The sequence below is a fragment of the Passer domesticus genome, chromosome 2, assembly GCF_036417665.1.
Source record: "Passer domesticus isolate bPasDom1 chromosome 2, bPasDom1.hap1, whole genome shotgun sequence".
Taxonomy (NCBI): domain Eukaryota; kingdom Metazoa; phylum Chordata; class Aves; order Passeriformes; family Passeridae; genus Passer; species Passer domesticus.
The window spans coordinates 19690494-19712281 of record NC_087475.1 but is presented as its reverse complement, the minus strand read 5'-3'; the positions used below and the strand labels follow the sequence as shown (position 1 = coordinate 19712281).

Here is a 21788-nt window from a genome sequence, read left to right as displayed (position 1 = left end):
TATAAGAGAGCAGACCTGGGATAACCCGTTTCCCAACCAGCAGGCTCCTGCTCTCTATGCTTAAAAGTTCAGTTGTTATGTAAAACTGCAGCCAAGGGCAGGGATTTGACTTTGCTCCTGTTCGATATGTTCTCCAGAACCCCCACAGAGAGCAGAGGAGAGGCAAAATCGACTCTGTGAAGTTCTGATGTCATTTACCAACGTGTGTGCATTGATTACATTTGTATTGCTTTCACATGAATTGAGCACTGTAACTAATATTTGAACCAGATCCAGACAACTCATTTCTCTCAACTTGGTATTATTAATGTAGTTTTATGTTAAAATTTGGAAAATGTGTTTACCATGTTCTCTTTCAAGTGAATAGGAGGAAATAGGAGCTCAGGAAAACATTCTCCTACATGGATTTGTATCCATTTATGCAGGATATGGAAGTGGAGTAAAGTTTTCAAAGCAAACAGAGGAAAGGATCAGCATTAGCACAGTTGTTAAATGAATTGGCTTTGATGCTGAAACATTCTCTTTTAAGACTTTATCTTCATAGTGGTAATATTATTAGGTTTTTTATGTATCATCATTGCAGAGTGTAAAGACCAAGACTAGAGAGGATATATCTTTACACTAGGAACTGTGATGTCACATCATCTTTTGGGCATGTAATTGTGCTGAGAAACGAAGTAATATGTGCATTTTATATAATACAATGCACTCAATGTGCATTTCAGCAGTGCCAGAATCCAAACCACATACACATATACATGAGTGATTGTCTATTCAGACTAACGCTAAATATTCATGTCTAACTGAAACTGGCAATGCTTTTGGATGTACTCATGTTCATCAAGTGGTAGGAATCCAGCAGAAAAGAGATTCAGGTAGCTGGGGTATAAAAACTTTCTGTCTCCAATTGAAGAAAACAGGTTTGTTTTGCATAGAACAGAAAAGCATAGGAGAGACCTGTGAATAACATTCAAATATGCAAGTGATGTTTCATAGGAAAGAGGAATAAGATGTTCTTTGCCTGGGACAGGAAACTGTGTTGCAACCAGGAAGATCTGGTATATTTACCATGGGAAAAGACTTCCTGTTCTTAACAGCAGATAAACAGGATAATTTGTTCACAAGAAAAGAAATCCTTCTCAGGGTGGTCTTACGAAATATCAGACAAACATTGATCAAGGATGATTGAAATACAGTTGATCACACTGTAGGGTGTTAGTACACAGCTTATGGGACCTTTTGGCCCTTCAGAAAACTGAGCCTATACTGTAGGTGGTTAGATAGAGGTTTAGAACTTGAGGAACTTCAGCAGAAGCTGCTAAACCACTAGCTTGCAAGATTTTCCTGGTGAGGGAGTACTGGTAACAACAGAAATAGCATTAGTGTAAAAATGGCACTAGCTGAAGAAAAAACACACTTGTAGTGTATGAACAACAGTGTCTGTGTGTTTACAATGGTCTGCTAACCTGTGCTCTTTTTTTTTTTTTTTTTTTAATTTGTCTGCAGGCGGCCCCTCTGAAGGAAAGCTTATACCAGGGGATCAGATCATAATGATTAATGATGAGCCAGTCAGCACTGCTCCAAGGGAGAGAGTCATCGACCTTGTCAGGTAGTTGATGTCCTGTCACTTAAACTACAAACTCAGTGACTTATTGCCTTGTGCAGTCACTCAGTAGTACAGCAAATCTTGCCTTCTCATGGCTGAGAAAAGAGAAAATAATTTTGCTTTAGTTATAATGAAGAATGATGAATTATTTAATATTGAAATGAAGTGGCCTCTTAAAATACCATCTGGGTAGCTAAAAAAGTATAAAAACTTCCAGGAATAGCTCCAAAGTACTTGGGTATCAAAAGAGAAATTGTATTCTCCTGGTATTTATTTTTGGAGTAGCAAGAAATGTTAGTGGATTGCACAGAAAAATGGCAAGTAACTAAAAAAATAAACTAAAGAATTAATAATTTAAATTCTAGTAGCCTGGTTGCTGGATACCAGTTTTGTTTCTATATTCTCCTTCCCATTGATGTAAACTCTGAATTGGTGGGTCTTGTTGATTCCTGAGAGATGCTCAGGTTTTAATGGTACAGGTACCTCTCCTCAAAACTTACAGCTATCACTGTTTTCACTGTTACCTGTGTAACTTTGAGAAGTCACATTTGTTTACAGAAATTTGGCCAGGAAGTGCCACAGCAGTTTTACTCCTCCTGCAAACTACTGCTCATTTGCTGGGGATTTAGCTGAAAGAAAACTTCCAAAGTTGGTGCAACAATGCTGATGGCCTTCATCTCTGTTAGGTTGGATTAAACAAAATATATTTCGAAATTTTCTTAAAAAAGGTCAACCTGCAAGGCAACTAACAAACAAAACTTGCTAAGAGCTTCTTCTGATGAGTAGGTTCCTTAAACTGAAAGAACTGTCCTGCTCCTAATAAAGTTCTGTCTTATGCTCTGTGTTGACTACTGGTATGTCTCAAAACATAGGTATTATACTCATTTCTGAGGTCTTTGTTTCTCAATAAAGCAGTAATATTGTCTTCTTCATTCTTTCCCTGATTCTTTGATATTAAGCAAAGTTAGGTTCTCTATCTCATTTTCTGCTTCTAGCAATATGTAGTAATAACAGCAAGGAAAGCAGACTGATTAGACCTGAGACAAACTGAATTTATTGTATAGTTGATTCTCTGTCTGCCTTCAAATGAGAAACTCAATTAGAATGTCACCCTTCCAAATTACATTGACTACATAAGTAATGTCAAATTAAGTGTTGTTTCATTCCAGGGAAAGCTTTAGGTGATGCTTTTCATACACTGTAATTCTACCTCTGCTCTCAAAACCTATCTGCTGTTGGGATTTTGACAGAGACTCATTCTTTAATGAAATTTGGAGTGAAATATATTAAGGCTGTATGTTACAGCATTTGAAAAGAAGAGCTTTCTTTTCATGCCAGTGGGCATGCCTGGAATGACTAGACAATGTCACCTGACACCACAGCATAAGCAATTCTTTACATCAATGAAATAGTGAATCTCTTCTGTATAATTGAAGGTTTTCATATGGATTAGACACATCTGCAACTTTTCAATGCATCTGCATTTTTCAATGTACATGGGAGAAGTTTTGAAATCTTGTTTTCCTGCAGGGAGCAGCATCTCAGTGGTCAGCAGCGAGGGTGTTTCAAATGCATGGGTTACACAATGGGCATAATCACAAAAGCATAGAAGCATAGAAGAACTGAGAGGAGACTTCTGGAGGTCATCCAGTTTAACCTCTTGCTCCAGGCCAGGTAGTGTCAAAGTTAGATATGGCAGCTCAGCACATGCCTAATCAAGTCTTTAATATCTCCAAATACGGCAGTTTCACAACCACACTGGGTAGGTGTTTCAGTTCTTAACCAGTGGCCTTTCAAAAAGACATGAGCCAACTTCTTTATGAGCTTTAGATGCATCTCATCTAAAGCTCATAAATGGCTTTAAATAAATGGTAAATGGCTTTAAATGGAAAGATGGTAGATTTAGAAACTCTTTACTGTGCAGAGGGTGAAATAGGGACACAAGCTCTCCAGAGAAATTGTGGATGCCCTATCCCTGAAATGTTCAAGGATATGTTGGATATTCAAGAGTTTTTTAACCTGATAGACACTTTAATATGCTTTGAGGTGTTTTGGAAGATTCTTCCAGGTTATTTTCTCAGCATGGTCTTTTAAATTTCATGCAAAGCCATCAGTTTAACTGTTTAACCAGACAATGGACTTGTGTGTGTCACTCTTACCTTAGCAATCCCTAATTCAGCCTTTGTCTGCCTCCATTCCCTAAATTCTGTCACTGAGTTCAGGGATCAGGGTGGCAGACCTTGCCACTAAAGGCCAAAGCCAAGAAAGCATCAAGCATCTGAGCTTGTTCAGTATCCTTTATCAGGTTACCCACTCAATTTAGTTGTAAGTTTGTATTTCCCTTGGCTTTCACTGCTATTGTGGTTGTAGAGACCCTTATTGTTATCCTTCATCCATCCTGGATAAGTTTCAGTGCCAACTGAGCTTTGCAAACCCCATCCCTGCCTGGCCAGGAACAGCTTCTCTGTTTCTCCTGGGTAACCTGCCTCCATTTCCATCTCTGGTCTCTTTCCATTTTGCACTGGGTCTTGTCCAGGCTGTGGAGCCACCCTGGGGTCCTGCTTTGCCTGCCTGCTTCCTTGCAGGTTGGAATAGACCATTCTGGCACCTGGAGGAGGCTCTCTGTGAAGATCACCCAGCTCTGCTGGGCTCTGGCCTCTCAGAGCTGCATCCCAAAAGGCCCTGCTTGCCAGTGCCCCGAACAAGCTGCACTCTGATTTTAGACTGGAATCCTCTTCCTCTTTTTCTTCAGGATGTTAAACTGCACTATCTTGTGGTCACTGCAGCACATTAATGAGAAATTGATATTCCAACACTATTTTTCTTCCTATGGTCTCTTGCTGATTTGGTATAACAAGGTATATTTTATATTAATGTGAAATTCAGTGGCTATTTTTATGCAGCTTTTCCTCAAAGCTTTTTGTAAAGTCAACAATTTGTCATAATAATTGTAGAGAGTGTAGAAAAAAATCAATCTACTTTTAAAATACTGATATAAAGATCATAGCATGTCAAATAGAAAAAAACCAAATTGCGTAAGAAAAGAAAAAGGCAGATTTCACAACCAGATGAGCCTCAAACTTCACCAGGAATAGGAAAGCCCAAAACTTCCTAGCAAAATACACATAAATGTTAAGTCAACCTTGAATGTTAAACAGAGTTTTTAATTAAACACAATATTTAATTGTTTTCCAATAAAACATTGTCGGAAAATTAACTTATGAAAAGAGTTAAGAGCTTGAAGGAAAAGAAAATAGATGAGGCAATTTCTGCTTTCTTTAAAAAAGTCTATCTTAAAAAAAACAATCAAACATCCACCAAACAGGGTAATTGAAAAAATGTCAATTAAATTTTTTTTTGTTAGGAAAAAGCATATCCCTAACCAATAAATTAGCTTTATTTCTAAATTTCCCACAAAATAAATCAGAGTAATTTCTTTTAAATATTTTTTTTTATTCAGCCCTATTCCTAAGAGCTTCAAATTTATTATCTAACTGTTACTCCTACAGGATAAGAAATAGATAGACTGCTTTTTCAAGAAAGTCCCTTTTTTATAATGGTTTTACTACAGGAAAATTCAGTAAGTTAAATGCATAATACAGAAGTTTTCCTATTGGCTTTTATTACATTGTAATATTTTAATTATGTGTGGGCTTTTTAAACATTCATTACTGAAAATAATCTTCCTTAAGTAGAAAACTCTTACAGCCACTTCTGCTGACTCCAGGGCGTACTGAGCAGGAACCTGGTGAGAGATTTTGGTTTGTTTTTTAAGAATGAGGGACACTCTTGTATCCCAGGAAGTCTTAGGTCTGGAGATTATCAGCGATATTCATTATAAATATCCCCGGTAGGTCGGTCTGATCCATTGAATTATTTCAGCTCTGCTTTACCAGCAACACTTAATTAGTGTTCAGGCTGTCCTTTGAAAGCCAGGGTTGCAGAAATATGAATCAAGTATGGTTTGAAGACAAAATCCATTTGGACTCATTATTTCTGGGTGCTGTTCAATGGCTTTTGCACCATATTTTGTTCTCCTGAGCTATTTCCAGCACAAACTCAGAAGTTATATTTATGGTTTCCCTTGCAAAGAATGGTCAGTTTTATGAAAGTCACTTGAGGCTGTGGTCAAGATGAATTCCATTCAAGACAGACAGTTACAGAACTTCAAAAAAGAGGAAGAAACAAGATCACTTTTATAAATGTAGGCTTCAAGTCAAGGCAAGTAGCAAGCAAACAGAATACAAAGGATGTATTTGAAGTGCAGTAAGTTCAAAATTTATCAGGAGCTATTTATGTTGGGTTTATTTTGCTGCTGATACAGATTCTGTGAGTTATAGCTTTTCACACATACTTAACAATAAGTATTTTGAGATAACATTAAAGTCATGGCACAATGGAGCAATTTTTTCCTTATATGAAGGTGAGCAACAATTCAACACTGACGTATTAGAAAGTATATTAATGTACAGTATAGATAATTGGTTGCTCAGAAGTTCATGTATTTTATTATCATTGGTTGATGTTACATTTTTATCTGTTTAAGAATCAGCTTAACCAACCCTTTTTTTGAAACAAAGAAAAACATCTAACAAGTAATTTACCTTATTGGCTGTTCATAGGCAACTCCTATAATATGGATGACTTGCTTTTCTTAGATTGCACCGAGTAGTCATTAGTCTACAAGGATCCCAACTTGCATAAGCTGTGTTTTTATTTAGCAAGGTATTTTACTGAAATTTTAAGTGACACACAAGTGTACTGCTTACTCCATAAATCAAAAAGTGAGTAGTGGCATGGTAGTGGTACTTTGTTCACACTTTAATTAAAATAGTTATCCAGGCAGCCATCCAGGAGAATTTGGCATCTGAAGAGGGTAATCCATCTGAAACACTTGTTTTGGAAAAACTAGCCTGTTGCAGAAAGCTTTATTGACTAAAGAAGAAGAGCAGAAAAGTATTTTTAAGTAGAAACCTGACTTCTATGTTGCTAAATTAGTCCATTCCTTGCAACTGTAACAGCAGTAAATCAGTATTTTATATCCTCTGGAATTCACTAAAATACTTAAATTGCAAAGCGAGAAATGAAAAAAGGTGACATTCATTAAGGGCTTTTATTTTTTGTTGGCTCTATTTTCTGTTTAAGAGAAATGACTCAAAAACATCTCTGAAATAACTCTGGTAAGTTAATGTCACAGCAAGTTTTCATCAAGAGGATCTAGAGGATTCTTTCAATTCTGCAGTAGAATTTATGGTTTAATTGTGTATTACCATAAGACTGGAGAGAAGGAACCCTCCAGGATTTTAGGCAGCATGTTGCATTTTAAGTGCTAACATGAATTTAATCAATATTGACCCTCCTCACCATCATTGTGAAATGAATGAGGATTCTGTCACTCCCATTTGACTCTGTGTATGTCAGGGAACCACTATTCCTACTCTGCATCCTCAGAGCTAAATGCAAGTGTAAAAGGGAGCTCAGTGACAGTGCCTGTCATCATCATCATCTCACAGCAGCTGAAAATGCCACTTTTCAAATGTTTCTGGATGTAGTTTATACAGTTTCTTATACTGGATAAATTAATTTTGGTGGACTTACTATTAAAGTTATTCTTTCTTCATCAACATCACAGAGAAAAAACCAAGCATATTAAGCGATTAACTATGATACTGCTTAGCAACTGTGAACCTTGAAAACTGCTTTTTCTAAAAAAAACAGTCATGCACACATTTTAATTTGAAGGTACTCCATTACACTCCCAGTTCAGTATATGAATCTGGAGGCTGTACCCACTTTGTGTCAGGCCCTGATTGATGAACTGCTAGTGTTTTAGGTTTTAAACACATAATGGTGAACAAAGGGACAAAATGTTGGACCAAGTGATCTGTAAGAGTTTTACAAGTGCCATCACTGGAGATAAGCTTTCTGTCAGGGCATTTAATTAGTTACATCTGATCAGCTAGCCCATTCTGGGAGCTCAGAGTAAGGATATTAGAAGACAGTTCCTCTCTGTCTTGAGGGGTGTTGTTAGATATGTATCTTCTATCTTTTGAGGTGTTTCTGCCATGTAGTACAGAGATAACTGGATCATACTTCAAATTAGCTCTGAATCTGTGAGAGCACACGTTTAATATTAACTCATTTATCTTCTTTTCTGGGCTGTTGTGGTGCTGCTTGTTCTTGAGCTAATATATTGAAGGCTAATTCCAATTTCTCCAGATTTTAATTACCAATCTTCAGTAACATTTCAGAAATGCCCGCCCACCTTTCCAAAGGCCTGTAAGAGCTGAAAGCTGTACAGAGATATTACTTGTTATTGTTAAAATCAATAACAATTATGGACATTGTTCTCTTTTAAATCCATCATATCTCTCAAAGCATGCAGTGTCATATCCTTGCTTATTCTTAGCAGAAAGTTGACTGATATGGTTTAGAAAGGTTTGGCCTTGACAGTTCAGATGTTCTGAGTGCTGAGATCCTTATTTGTTGTATAAACTTAATTTTCTTTTTGTGTTAACCATGCTGAATAGCTCTCAGAGTCAGCAAGTGTAGGCCCTTTTTTGAAATTTCAAGGCTTGATGTGTCATCTGTTTGAAATGTTGTGTCATCATCTCACTCTGTTCTCTAGAAAAAGAAGTCAGCCGTGATGAATTTCAGGTCAGCTGTTCCTTAACAAGTTGCTTTATGGAATGCGAGGGTATGAATGGAGATGTGGAACAGCTGTGCCCAAAACACAAGTAACTGTACTGATTGGTTCTTCAGATGTGAACCAGCAAATGTTACTCTCATTAGCTTGTTCTGACAAGCTTATTGCTTCTCATCCAACTAAACAAAAGCGTTGGCTTGTCCAAAGGGAAGATTTGCTCTAAAGCCAGATGCACTGATGTGAATGTTTCAGAGTAGTTGTTTCCATGTAAAGCCATTCAAACGAACACCCAGATTTGAGTTTATTATGAATTAATGCTTCCATGTGATGAATTACCTTTATATTGCATGCTCTGCAATAGATGTTTATCCTTCTTTGTACTGTTTATTCAAGCCTCATGCATAAAAGGATTACATCTGGTTGGAATATGTAGCAGGAGGTAGCTAAAACTCTCCTGTCCTGTGTTTGTGGTAGGGAGGGTTTGAGAGTAGGTGTCAAACTACTGCAATTGTAAGGTTTCTCCTTCCCAGCTGCACTCTATGTCTCTTTTGAAGTGACATTTCCAAATCCTCCAAGACAATGTTGGGCAAGCCAGCCCTTTACATTTTGCTGTTTGTATTTGAATGTTCTGTGGATGCCTTGAAGACATTACAACAGGACAGCTATACTTACACAGGTGTATTCACTATGAAATTTAATCTGCAGAAAGTAGAAGTCGGGGAGAAACACAAGCCAGAGACAGTTTCAGGAGCAGTTTGGGAAATGCCAGACTCTGCAGAACAGTATAGGCTGACAGGAGAGGATTGTGCCATGCACCTAGGGCTGCCAGCATGGAGTGGCTGTGAAGTAGGAAGATGACAGAGATGCCTTCACCACTGCATGCACAGAACTCACAAACTCTGTCCTTCCAGAAGTGTCTGTCTGCCCTCACTGGGAAATTTACAACTCCTTTATCCTGCCAGTCAGTTGCTGACTAATTCAGCATATACACATCAGCTAATGTATTGTAATGGAGCTATTGTAAGGGCAAAACATAGCCATTTCTGAGAAGACATGATGGTTGTGGGCCTGTGATGCTTTGGGAAGGCTTTCACAATGTGGCTTTTCCCAGTGGTGGCATCAGCATTCCCTTTTATCCTGAGCCAGTGCTGGCTGTACGAATCACAGGAATTAACTGGCTTTTATCTGCTCCCTAAATAACTTCAGGATGGCAGAGAAGTAGTTCTTTAAAACACTAAAATGTAGGTTGCATTGTCAATAGAGTGGCTTGTAGTTTCTCTGAATTATACCAAAATGCTGTATTTTGATAGAAAAATGGCAAAAGTGATGTCAAGAGCTGAGAGGCAAACATGATATTTTTATGGTTTTGTAAGTTGACCCTTGGAGGCTTCTGTCAGCTACAGGTACATAGTATGAGGGAAAGGCATTTGCATCGCCTCCTTAAAAGGAATGCTGTTTTGAAGGTGGCAGTTTTACATGCACCAGTGTTCATAGGAGGTAAAAGGCAATTTAAACTGCTGAGAGAGAAGGGTGAAAGGACTGTAACCAATTTGTAATGTCTTATACATTTCCACTAATTTGAAGTGTCTTTAGTTTTCAGGCTTTTTCCCCTGTCAAGGTGGAAGCAGCACTCCCTGGGGTGGGAAGGACATAAGGAGAGTGAGTGTAAATGAGTAAAACCCTACTCGGAGAAAAATGTCATGGAGATGTGTTGGTACTCCATGATCCACTGCTATAACAGTGTAATTTTAATGAATTGTGTAATGGAAGCTGACTCAGGAGTCTCTGAAGATGACAAGATCTTCTTTCTCTAGCTCTGTGGCTCAGCTGATGCTGTGTCTTCCTGATTCTCAGAGTTAGTTTTTACTTTTTTCCAGATGGCATTTAGTCTGTAAAGAAAAATAAAATGAACAATGGTGCTTCCTGAAGCTGTGTGTGTCTGCAAGGTGGCTGTCCCTCAGAACATCAGGGTCCACTTCCAGTGGCTACCTCTACACTTCCATTTCATATTCTTTCTCTCATGGCAATGTTACCTTTCAATCTGCCAAAAACATTTTAGGCATTCCAGTGCTTGAAACTTATAACCTGTAGTTTGTGTAAGGAGTTGAAAAAGCACAAAAAATAGTAGAAAATAGAAAGTCCCTAAGTGAATACTTAGTAGTTAAACTGGATTGGAAGGGGCAAAGAGACAAAAATAGGTTTGACATTGTGCTAGGGGAGGTTGAGATTCAATATAAGAATAAAGTTCCTCAACCAAAGAGTGGCTGGGCACTGGAACAGGCTCCCCAGGGAAAGGGCCACAGCACTGACCCTGACAGAGTTCAAGAAGTGTTTGGACAACACTTTCAATCACAAATGATGTGATTCTAGGGGTGGTCTTGTGCAGGGACTTCAGTGGTCCTTGTGGATCACTTCCAACTCAGGCAATTCTCTGTTTATATGATTCCCTAAATCCTAGTCTGGTAAAACTCTCTGTGACTTCATTTTGATTGAGAGATGGCTAGATTTAATTGTTTTGTAAAATAATTGGATCTGGCTCTCAGTGTAATTGACTTTGATTTTTTTTTTCTGACTTCTCTTTTTTTTGTGTGTTTGCAAGGCCTGACTTTTGGGATTCTTTGAAACTTTTTAAAAAATCTGATCAAAAGATTTAAGACTGTCACTGGCAAGTCCTTTCTTTTTCCCATTTCCCTCCAATAAGAATAATTTTATGATTCACAGTCTCTCTTAGTTGTTGATGGATTAATGTAGTTGGAATAGAAATGTGGGGACTTCTGTGTTGGTTGATGGACTAGAAAAGTTTGAACACAGAATTAGATCACATTTTTATTTTAACAGTAATGCAGCCAACAAGGACTGCCAAAATTGCCAAGAGATTGAGTATCTACTTCTAACTCTACCTGATATGCCCAATCAGGAGGTTAGTTAAAAGGGGAAGAGAACAGTTTTACATATTCTGACTCATTAGTCCCCAAAGTGAGATTCTTCAGTTAAATATTACCACTGATTGGGATGACTGGGTCACAGTGGGACGTCAAAGGAGAAAAAGTTTCTCTATAATCTGAGACAAAAACTAATAGAAGCTAGTAGAAAATAAATATAGCTAAAAATAAATTAATTTTAAAAACACTGAATGCTTCAAAAGGCAGCTTAATGTGATAGATTTCTCTGGGATTTATTAGTCAGCTTTTCCTTGATTTCTGGTGTGACAGTTGATCATCTGTAATTTATTACAGGCAACACATGACAAGCAGTCTAAGAAAAATATTTTAGCTACTACTTTAGCTTTTTTTGGCTTTTTTCCCCCATAGACATAATTTTCTGTTTGACTTTTTGCTTGACTTTTCACAACTAAATCTTCATGAACCTCCCGAAAGCAGCAAAGGAAAGAGAGGAAAGACAAATGGTGTATTTCAAAGCAGGTGACTTCCAAATTATGTTGGTATTAGTCTTGCTTTGGCTTTGTTTGAGAAACAAAGAAGCTGGTTCTGAGAAACCAAAACAGAATATTGAACTAGAGACTGCAAATACCAAAGGAGACACTGCAGAGATAAAACCAGATTGCCATCAGCCTGCGTTTCCCCAAAGGCATATTTCTTACATATTATGTGCTGAAATGTTAATTGTTCTTTTAGCTCCTATTCCTTCTCATGCAGACTAAAGCTTCATATATTTTACTTACTGCACAAGGGAAAATCCCTGAAGTCCACTGTCTATATTGTTAAATAAAGTGATTCAGTTTGATTGGAGATTTAGTTAAAACCACATTTGTTCAGCTTATGAATCAAACAAGACTCGAGGAGAGGCAAAGGTCTTGTCATCTTGTATCATCAAACTTACCCATTTTATGATCACTTCAGCTTTTCAGCAGGATTGTTACTCAGAAAGCACTGTGTGAAAAAGGCAGTTCTTTTGTAGAAGAAATTGGTTGCTACAGCAGTCGAAAATCCTTTAGGTCATCTGTATTACATAAAAAACATAGGAAACATGAGGTTTAGTCATTACACTGAAATCTTCATTCCGTACTTCATCTTTTCTGCTCAGTGTTATTTTCTCTGTGTCATTAAATGTGCCAGAGACTTAAAAGGAAAATATCATCTGCCTGAGTTTATCAAGAGAAATAGCAAAAAAAATCCATGATGGAAGAGAGCAAAATTTTAAAACAATTAATTGAATTTGTAATCCATATTCTTTTTAATTTTTTATCTTGTGTCATTCTCCTTACTGCTCAATTTTACATGGAAATTATACTTTTGTGACCAGAAATACCCTTTTGTTCTGCATTTCATCTGACATTCTATTTGTGTTCAAAGTCTTTAATTAAATATTAGGACAACTGCATTAGCAAAGATACTGCTTCCTTTTCCCCTTAAAAAGTATTGAATCAATTTCTTAGTGTTCTACACCAATTACAGTCATGTTGCAGTGTCCAGCAGATGGCTTGAGTTCATCAATAATTCATTCAAACTGCCATGGGTTTAAGGAAGGAACTGTACCACACTGACATATGAGACAGGAAGAAAATTCAGCACATACTTTAGCAACCATGGTTTTTTGGACAAAGAGGAAATTGCATAATTTATGCTCCCAGATATATAGACTTAGGATACAGTTTGGTAATGTAAGACTTAGCACTGTTTATTGGACAAATAACATGCCATAAGCATGCAGTATATAATCTACATTTGTATGCAGGCATTTGCACATGTTTGTATGTATGTGTGGAGAGAGAGGAATATGGTTCATAAAGCTCTATTATAATGGATTTGGGATTTATGAGTTACTTAGAAACAAGATCATGAGGTTCTGCAGCTCATTTACCCAAAATCTTGTCTTGACATTTTACATGGTTTGTCATGACCATTTTACATGGTTTGTACAGCCAAGCTGTTATAAGGAGTGTTGCTTAAACAGTTTTAAAATATTTCTTTAAAACATTTCCTTTATCTCAACCTAAAAGTGATAAATAAAAGGTGCAAATTCTACCATGTCATTGTGATTCTCTCCAGTAGAAATAAAATCATGTTTCATTTCTTTTTTACAAGAAAAATACACGTTGAAATGGGGAAAGATGTGAACAGAGAGAATTTTTATAACACCTATAATTTTATGAGTATTACTAGTTTTGTGGGGTTCATAGGATATACAGGTTACCTGTGGGGGGGGGGAGAGAGAGAGAGTACATTTTGCCAAAGATACACAATACACTTAATTTGATTCCTTTGGAGATTGTCTCACCTACAGAAGAGGCTCTTATCATGAGGCTTTTGTAAGTAAGGCAGCAACTGGAACTCCATTTCCTGTGAGATGCTGAGGAGTTCAGGAGGGCAGAGCTGGAGGTCATGGCAAAGCTGGTGCTTAAGGATGACAAAATAAGCACGTCATAGAGCAGTTTGTATTGGAAGGGACCTTAAAGATCATCTAGTTCCAAACTCCTTGCAATGGCCAGGGACATCTTTCACTAGATCAGGTTGCTCAGAGCCCCTTCCAATCTAAACTTGAACACTGACAGGGATGGGGCATCCATAGCTTCTCTGGGCAACTTGTTCTAGTGCCTTACCACCCTGAAGTAAATGATTTCTTCCTTATATTCTAAACATAGTTGTCTTAGTTTAAAATCTGTTTAAAGGCCCAGCTAAATAGTTTGTCCCCATCTTTCTCAGAGGCCTTATTTAATTTACTGGAAGGTGATATAGGGTCTTCCCAGACCCTTCTCTTTTCCAGGCTGAAGAATCCCAATTCTCTCATTCTGTCTTAATAGAAGAGATGCTCCAGCACTCTGATCATTTTTGCGACTCTCTCTGGACCTAGGCCTTTGCGCCTCTATCTGATGGAACCACTGTCAAGTGGCAATAGCTGGTGAAATTCCAGAAGTTCAGAAATTTAGGGAAGGAGCTTTGAAAGTTGTGTGCCGGCATTACAAGGGAGGTGCTGTTTCCCAGCGTAGTGTGTTGAATATGGCCTCTGGTGGTAAAAACTTTGTTTCAAAAGAAGGCTGGCCAAGGTGAAGTGCATGATGACTGTGCCTGTTGCTCAGAGAAAGTGGATTAAAGCTGGTGTCAAGACCATTCCTCTCTAGATCCCCTTGGCTCACATAACGAAGCTCAGCCTAGGGTGAAACTACCAGAGACTGTTAAGATACAGCAGTTTGTGCCTCAGCTTGCCATGGCATTAAATAATTCATTGAATCTGACCTTTAAGAGCAGTACATTGTAGCTAATAGAATGAATATAAAATGGATATAAAAAGAATAAGAATATCAAGTGGGAGTAGGGAGGCAATGTAAATTTTATATATAACCCTAGAAGGTCTGCAGCGCTGTCCATTCCTGAAAGTGTGCTGGTAATTGGATGTAGTTTGGGAAGAGCAGCAAAAATTAACCACAAGTTTCCCCTTTTATGAGATTCATAAGAAATTCAGCCTAGTTAGGTTGCTGCAGGGCAGATCAAGACAGGTTTACCTGAACAAGGACAAACTGGGATAGCAGGTATTTTTCAGCTTGATAAAAAGTCCAGTCTACTCCTAAGAAACCACAGCTAATAACACTGTGAGAGATAAGAGACAGAGAAAGCTGTGGTATTTTCTCATAGTTCCTCATCATTTCAAGTCTTTAAATCATAAACTAGTATCTGTTTGGAAAGATGTGCTATAGCTCAAGCACAACATAAGGCCTTTACAAAACATCTACCAACAATACTTAGCCAGAAAGTTTGGATGAAGTCAGATGTAAGTTGTGTGTTGGTCTTCGATCTGTGAGTGCATGAGAGTAGCAAAACTGCTCTATCTCATACCTAAATCTGGACTTTGAGGGGTTGAATAAGCTGTACTTACTCCTTTGGGACTACCAGCCCTTTCTGGAAAGATGTAAATTTTCCAGGAAGGAGGAAAAATGAGTAGCTCTCTCTTACAGCAGTGAATTTTTGTTCTTGAGCTCTTGTCCACTGTCACCCATGCCTGTGTTCTGTCTACCTGCACTTAGTGCTGCACAGAGCCTTTCAAAAGCTTGTCCACAGCTGGATGTTTTCTGACTTGCAGCCTCACCAGATACTGATGCTACGCAGGCCATGACTTTTTTTTTTTTTAATTATTTTTCACTTTCTTTTATTTGATTGGTGTTTTGCTTGGTTTTTGGTTTTTTGAGGTGTGTGTTATTTCACTGGGGCTCATGACCTGGTTTTTCAGTGGAAGTCAAATACGGAATGATACAGAGTTACTTTTCTGGTACACAATACTGAACATACACAGTTTATAGTGTATTTCAGTATTATTTCTTTTTTTCTGCACTGAAATTCTGTTTTGGCAATTATACCTCTGAACGTCAGAAACAGTAGGAAAAAGTGATAATTTGATTTGGTTGTATTGTGGTCAAGAATATGGCACGACTGCCTAAATCTGATAAATTTACTGATCTAAAACTTCTTTTTTATTTATACAACAGTTTATTTACTAATCCCCTGATTAGAAAGATGATGTTTTATCAAAGGGCAGTGTGCAATAACTTCTTTGAATAGTACTGCACTGTACTGTACATTTTAAAAATATTTTCCTATCTTACTCTTCAATATATTCCACAGAAATTATAGTCTATTGACTAAATACTAAACTTGAGGAAAATATTCTAATATTTCCTTGTGTAAGTATTTGAAAGATGCTTTTGAACAGTTAAATTATTTCAAGAAAATAATATTTGGATTTTTAATTGTCTGCTGTCTTCACAGTACTCTCCTCATGACAGATTACCAATATCTCCATGAGATCTTTTCTTTCAGCTGCTGCTTTAGAATAATTATAGTAGTTTTGTATGTATGTCATTAACAATGAGGAGACAAAAAATGCTCTTATCAGCGCTGTTCATTTAGATATCTAATATATGAGGGAGGATACCATGGAATTCCCAGTAGGTGCTCATAGTGCACCACCAGTGGACTATTTTGTTATTTCAAAGAAGGTAATACTATTCTAAGCATGAACTTTTATGACTAGCTTAATTTATAAAGACAAACATCAGTGGCTCTTCCATCAAAAATACATTTGTTAAGATAATTGTTTAGCAATACTCTTATAATTGTAAATGGAGCGATAAAACACAGCAATTTATAATTATTAAGCATAATATAGAGAAAGTAATAGTGTTGTTTCACCCTATCCTACCAGTGCCAGATCTATTAAAACTCCTGACTGTTAAACAGTCAAGAGCAAATAAAGCAATTCTAAGCTTTTTTAATTAACTATTATTTGTTTACCGAAGATACATGGTGGATTTGCTTTTGCAGGCATGGAGAATAATGCCTGGGCTTTTTATTTAAGGACAGCTCTAAACATGATGAATATTTCATATGTTGAACCAATAAATGATGTGTCCTTAAATATACATGCTAAAATACATTCTACAAGCTTCTAGAAATGCTTATGTTTTGCTTTCTGACAAGAAGGCCCTACTTGCTTAAGGCTTTGTTAAGGGAAAAATTGACAAAGGTGTTTTAAAAATGGCAAAAAAGGTGTTGCTTTGCTGCCTGTTGTGCTTTTGTGTATTAATTTTCCTGGGATGGAACAATGTTCATCCCCCAGCAACATGACTGATCCAAAGCCTGCTGAAGATGATGGTAGTCTTTTGGTGGATTTCAGTGGTGTTTCAATCAGACTTTTTGATGATTATCCCATGGATTGCTTGTACTGGTTCTACTTGTATCTAATTTTAAGATACAGCTGAAAACTGGTGGAATAGCAGGCTTTAATAAAATATTTCCCTATTTGATCTAGGATAATTCAAGGGATATGCCTAAATTAAACTGTTAAGTACTTTGTTATGAGTTATGGTATTCAGATGAATGGACAAAATTGCGAGTGTTGTTTCAGTGGAAGACCATGGTCCTCTTGACTGCAGAAAGCATAAAATCATGAGCTCAGAAAGACCAAGAATGCAAAAACAGAAGATAGAAGTTTATCATAGTTTGCATCATGGCTTTGAAGTCACAGCATGCTTTGATACACCATTATTCAATGCATGAGTTTGACAGCACTGAGATAAAGTTTCTGATACAAATCAGTGCATCTTCTTTTCCCTGAGGCTGTTTTGCTATGAAAAGAGGTAAGAGGGGGAGAAAAGGGTGATTGTGCTTTTGCCACATCCCTCCTAATTTTGTCTTGATCCTCTTCCTCACAAATGTTATGTGCAGTTTGACCATTTATCTGATGGATTGTAATAACTACCTTTATCTGCGTTATCACTACCATCTTCTGTGTAATAATGGGAAAGTTTTTGCAATCAAATTTCATTGCTTTTCATGTTTCTGCTTTTACTTTCCTTAAGTTAGTTGGTTTAATTTTCCAGGTATCAGTACAGTGCTAGAGATGAAAATACAAAGCAGGCTGCATCAGAAATGCCTCCGTTTCAAATTCTGACCTATTAAATTAAAACTTCAATAAGTAAAACAAAATATGTTGTTAATTGATAACACCCTTCTTTACAGCACATATTGTCATGTGGTTTGCAGTGAACTAATTTTCTTTCCTGAGCTAAGCATTTTGTGCAGAGAAAGTTAATTCTATTCAGAACTTAGTTATATAATTCCATATAACAAATACATTGGTGATGATTGCTGAAGATCAGGAGAACTTTGATGAGTAGCAAATGTCAACAAAAAATGTCAATACTGTCTGTACTGGGTAACCTCTGAATGTGAGCATTATCACAAGCTTTATGAAAAAGTTAATCACTTGGAAGAGGAAAACAACCATTTAGGAATCATCAAGCCAAAACAGATCTGAGTTCTTTTATTGCTACATGTTGTATTTGATAGACTTGGCTCCAGTTGTTTCAGAGAAAGGTCAGAGAGACCACACAATGCCTTGTGTATGAAATATTCTTTCTTGGGGAAGATCTGTTTCTACAATCCTTTTAATTAGAAAAAGCATAAGCACTTTTTTTTCCTCCCTTGATTTTTACTGCACTTTCCACAACAGTCCTGAAATTTTCCTTAAAAAGCAGCACAATAAGAACCTAGAGGTTCTGCAGGTTCTTCCCTTCAATCATCATTAGCTGCACACATAATCAAAGACCTCTTTAATGAATATATATAATATATATAATATGGATTTTTCAAGTGGAAAGTATAGAGTGATCATTGTCTTTCTATTTCCCTTGGAACGGGAATGCCTGTGTGTGCATCTCACCCTTACTCTGCAAAGGGAAAGGACTCTTACATTTCCAGAGTAGTATAATGTTCCAAATTACTTCTTAGTAATGGGTAGATGGACAGGCAGTAAATGGCATCGGAAGCAACTAGAGTATTTTGCAGCCTAGGACACAGGAAGAAAAGGCTGCAGCTTGGAGAGGAGTCATTCCTTCTTCCTATGCTCCCCATAGAAAGCTCAGGGAGGCAGCTCAGGGAGGGTGACTTTGCTTTCACTGCCTCTCCAAGAGCCAGCCCTTTAGGAGCAAGATAAAAGGAGTGGCAGGTCTAAGGTGGTGTCACACAGCTGTAGGGATCCATAAGCATCTCCAGTGGCTGGCTTTGAGTAACAAATTTGTTGTGCAGACTTTTGCAATACACAGAGCCTTTGGGACACCTGGAATTCTTTGCCCGTGGGCAGAACAGAAAGAGGTCTTTAGGCCTCCGCTCATGGAAGGCACTGCTCTGATGTACAAGGCGGCAGCAGCAGCACTGTGAGAGAAGTACAAAGCCACCACCATATTTTCCAGAACTCTGAGGTGTGTCAGGCTTACTGAATAGGTTAATGATACAGCAGCACGCAGAACAGCAAAGCAAAAGTTGAATATTTGGTCTCAATGAATGGATGAGTCAAAGAACTAGGAGAGTGGATTGTGGATTGTTTATAATTGCCTTTAAAAATGTGAATAGTATGTCATGCAAATGGTGAATTTACAGATTTTGAAGAGCAAAGATCCCTTTTGCAGGTGACCTTCCTGAAACTTTCCTTTTGGAGTTGAGCTCTTTAGAAGAGCTATGGGGAAAGTATGACCTTTGAACAATTCTTGGGAAGCTGCAGCTGGGAGAGGGTAAAGGGAGGAAAATAAACAAAATAAGCCCTCTCAAACCTTCTGATCTCCCTCCTCCACTTTTTGTTTTAATGATAATCTTTGAGAGTGTGATTCTATAAACATGCTTCTCTCCCCTGCCTCTTTTCCTTATATGCCTTTGTGGATGTTGATCCTTTAGATAAAGAGCTTTTGCTCTGAGGTTATCTTTTAGTTAGGACAGGACAGAAATATGGAATGAAAAGTATATTGGAAAAAAAAAAAAAGACAACCAAACAAAAAATTAAAAAAGGATTTGCAAGGTTTAAAAGATTTCTAGTACTTGGATTATTTTTTGTAGAATAACAGATTAGTAAATTTGAACGATTTTTCATTATTTTTATTTTTCTCTTGCCATGTGTGCCATAAGGAATCAGTGACATGCATGTGGGCAGTTTGGTATCTAGTCAGGGCTGCAGGTGATAAAAAGCATCATCAGTTTCCTGTGATCTCTCTGTTTAGATCTTGCTCTCATCTTCTTTTTGCTGACTTAAAGGCCAAAATTATGCCTGCGGATGGACTCATAACTGTTTTCCTCACTTACATGTATGCAAAAAAATACTGATTTTTAGATGTAAAGAATCTGCCAGCCAACACTCATAATTTGGCACTCTGGCATTAGCAGTAAATGTAATTTTGAAATAATGATTCAATTTGCTTTTTAAAAATCACATTTGCAGTCTAATTAGACTCCAAAAAATTACTTTGTGACTAATAATGAAGAATATTATGTCCTTTGGAACATAGAGATACAGTGATTTCTGTCAGATTCCATTTTGACAAGTCTATTTTTAATCTTGAGTTTTGACCTATAGCCCTTTACAAACATATATCCTTCCATGCTAAATCCACTGCTATGTCCCCTTTGAGAACTGAATTTTAATGCACGTCCTTGGAACAAGGAATTTATTCTTGCACAGGTAGATTGTTGTCAGTGTGTACAAGTGAAGCAATTTTTGAAGCGCTTTCTTTGTTGTGCTTATCTCGTGATTGCAGCTGAAGTGAGGGGTATTTGTGATGCCTAAAGTTCACGAACTAGCTTTAAATGAAAGTCCTCAACATACTATGGATGAAACAGAAGTACAAGCTGTTCAAGAGGAAAATGGGATGTTCATCCAAGAGAAGAAATCTGCAGACCCCAAAAGTTGTTCTTTATAGGAGTTATTCTGTAGGAAGGGCACCTTCATAAACTCAAACTTGGTGAAGGTGTTTACATGGCTGATACAGGATACATTTATATGCAGCGTACCATGACCTGGCTCAGACTACAAGAGCAAGCCCTGCAGCATCCAAAGGCCAGTATCCAAAGGCTGACTCAAGGTGCCTAAAACCCTGTGTGCAGCCCACAGAGCCTGGGTACTGTTTGTGTGTCTGACAGGCCAGGGTAATTTCTGAATAAAACTTCTCTCACACCTGATTGAAAATTCATCTCTATGAGCTCCAACTCTTTAAAACCAGGCCTTTAGCCCAAACTAGCTGCTGATAACCTTGCTGAGGACGGAGAAGCTATTTGCAGCTGTTTCCCTGGTTTCAGAAAACACCTAGAGAAGTGCTTTGAGCTGTGGTACCCGGAGACAGCTGGAGGTGACTCTCCTGTTTGGATGGGTGGGGGGGTGGCTGGTGGTGCTGGCTGGACCAGCAGAGCCCTTCGGTTGCCGTCTCTGCCCTCGGCTCAGCTGCAGCTCCCAGTGAGTGCGTGCTCCATCCCGAGACCTGGCACAGCGAGTGCCGGCCTGTGCCCAGGGCCGTGGTCGTGGACAGGCTGCTTCACAGCGCCGGCCTGAGGCAGCAGCGGCGATGGGCCCTCGCTACCATGGCTTCTGCTTAGAGAGGGTTTGCATAAGACGACTCGTTTCACTGTTTTGAGTAGTCGCTTGCCTCGGCGGAGCAGCCGTGCCGGGAGCAGGGGCTGTGCCGGGACAGGCTCTGTCCCAGCGCCGCCGCTCTCAGCGCCCGTAGCCGGGCGGCGGCTCGGGCACTCTGCAGCGCTGTCAGCCGCACGCTGAGCAAATACTAGTGCCAAATAAATTATGTACGAAATACCTAAATGAAATAAATTTAGCAAGTCACATCGAGTCAGTCCCTTCTTCTTTTTCCCCTACACCAGTACGCATCTTCCCTCCTACCACCTTCTGGCCGCAGCTATGTGGTGAGTTACGGATTCGCCTCCCCCGTGAACAGCTTCCCTCCTCCCCCTGCTTTCCTGAAGAGCAGAGCTGTTTTCCTGTCCTTCCCTTCATCCCTGACTGTTACCCGCAGCTCCTAAGAGGCGGGAGAGGACAGGGAGAAACTGGTTAATTTTCACTTTTTTTTTCTTTCTTTTTTTTTTTTTTTTTCCTCTTTATTTTGTCGCTGTGGCGCAGAGCGTGGCGGCGCTGCGAGGGCGGCGGGCCGGGCCGGGCCGGGCCGGGCCCTGTGTGCATCGCGTCCCCGAGCGAACTTTAATCCGCGGGCGCGGGTACCGAAACATCGGCTTGGCTCGGCAAGCGTGGGCGGGT

The 21788-nt window shown here is 38.5% G+C and overlaps 1 protein-coding gene and 1 long non-coding RNA gene across 10 annotated transcripts in view; one reads left to right on the top strand and one right to left on the bottom strand.

Moving 5' to 3' along the window:
* The window catches only part of FRMPD4 (FERM and PDZ domain containing 4), a 292688-nt gene that overhangs the window by 229687 nt on the left and 41213 nt on the right, over positions 1-21788 (top strand). For all 7 annotated transcript variants that reach the window (XM_064407702.1, XM_064407705.1, XM_064407701.1 and 4 more), the window contains one exon: positions 1507-1609. In XM_064407702.1, coding sequence (XP_064263772.1) covers positions 1507-1609 — 103 coding nt within the window. The remainder of the gene's footprint in view (positions 1-1506; positions 1610-21788) is intronic.
* Positions 5264-21555, bottom strand: LOC135293481 (uncharacterized). Of its 3 annotated transcripts, XR_010355597.1 has the most exons (4): positions 21334-21555; positions 13491-13609; positions 12093-12212; positions 5264-10141 (listed from the first exon to the last, which is right to left on the bottom strand). It is a non-coding gene; the product is annotated as an uncharacterized LOC135293481 (long non-coding RNA). The 3 variants fall into 3 exon arrangements; XR_010355596.1 differs by lacking the exon at positions 21334-21555 and having other exon boundaries at positions 5264-10337; positions 13491-13843; XR_010355595.1 differs by lacking the exon at positions 21334-21555 and having other exon boundaries at positions 13491-13843.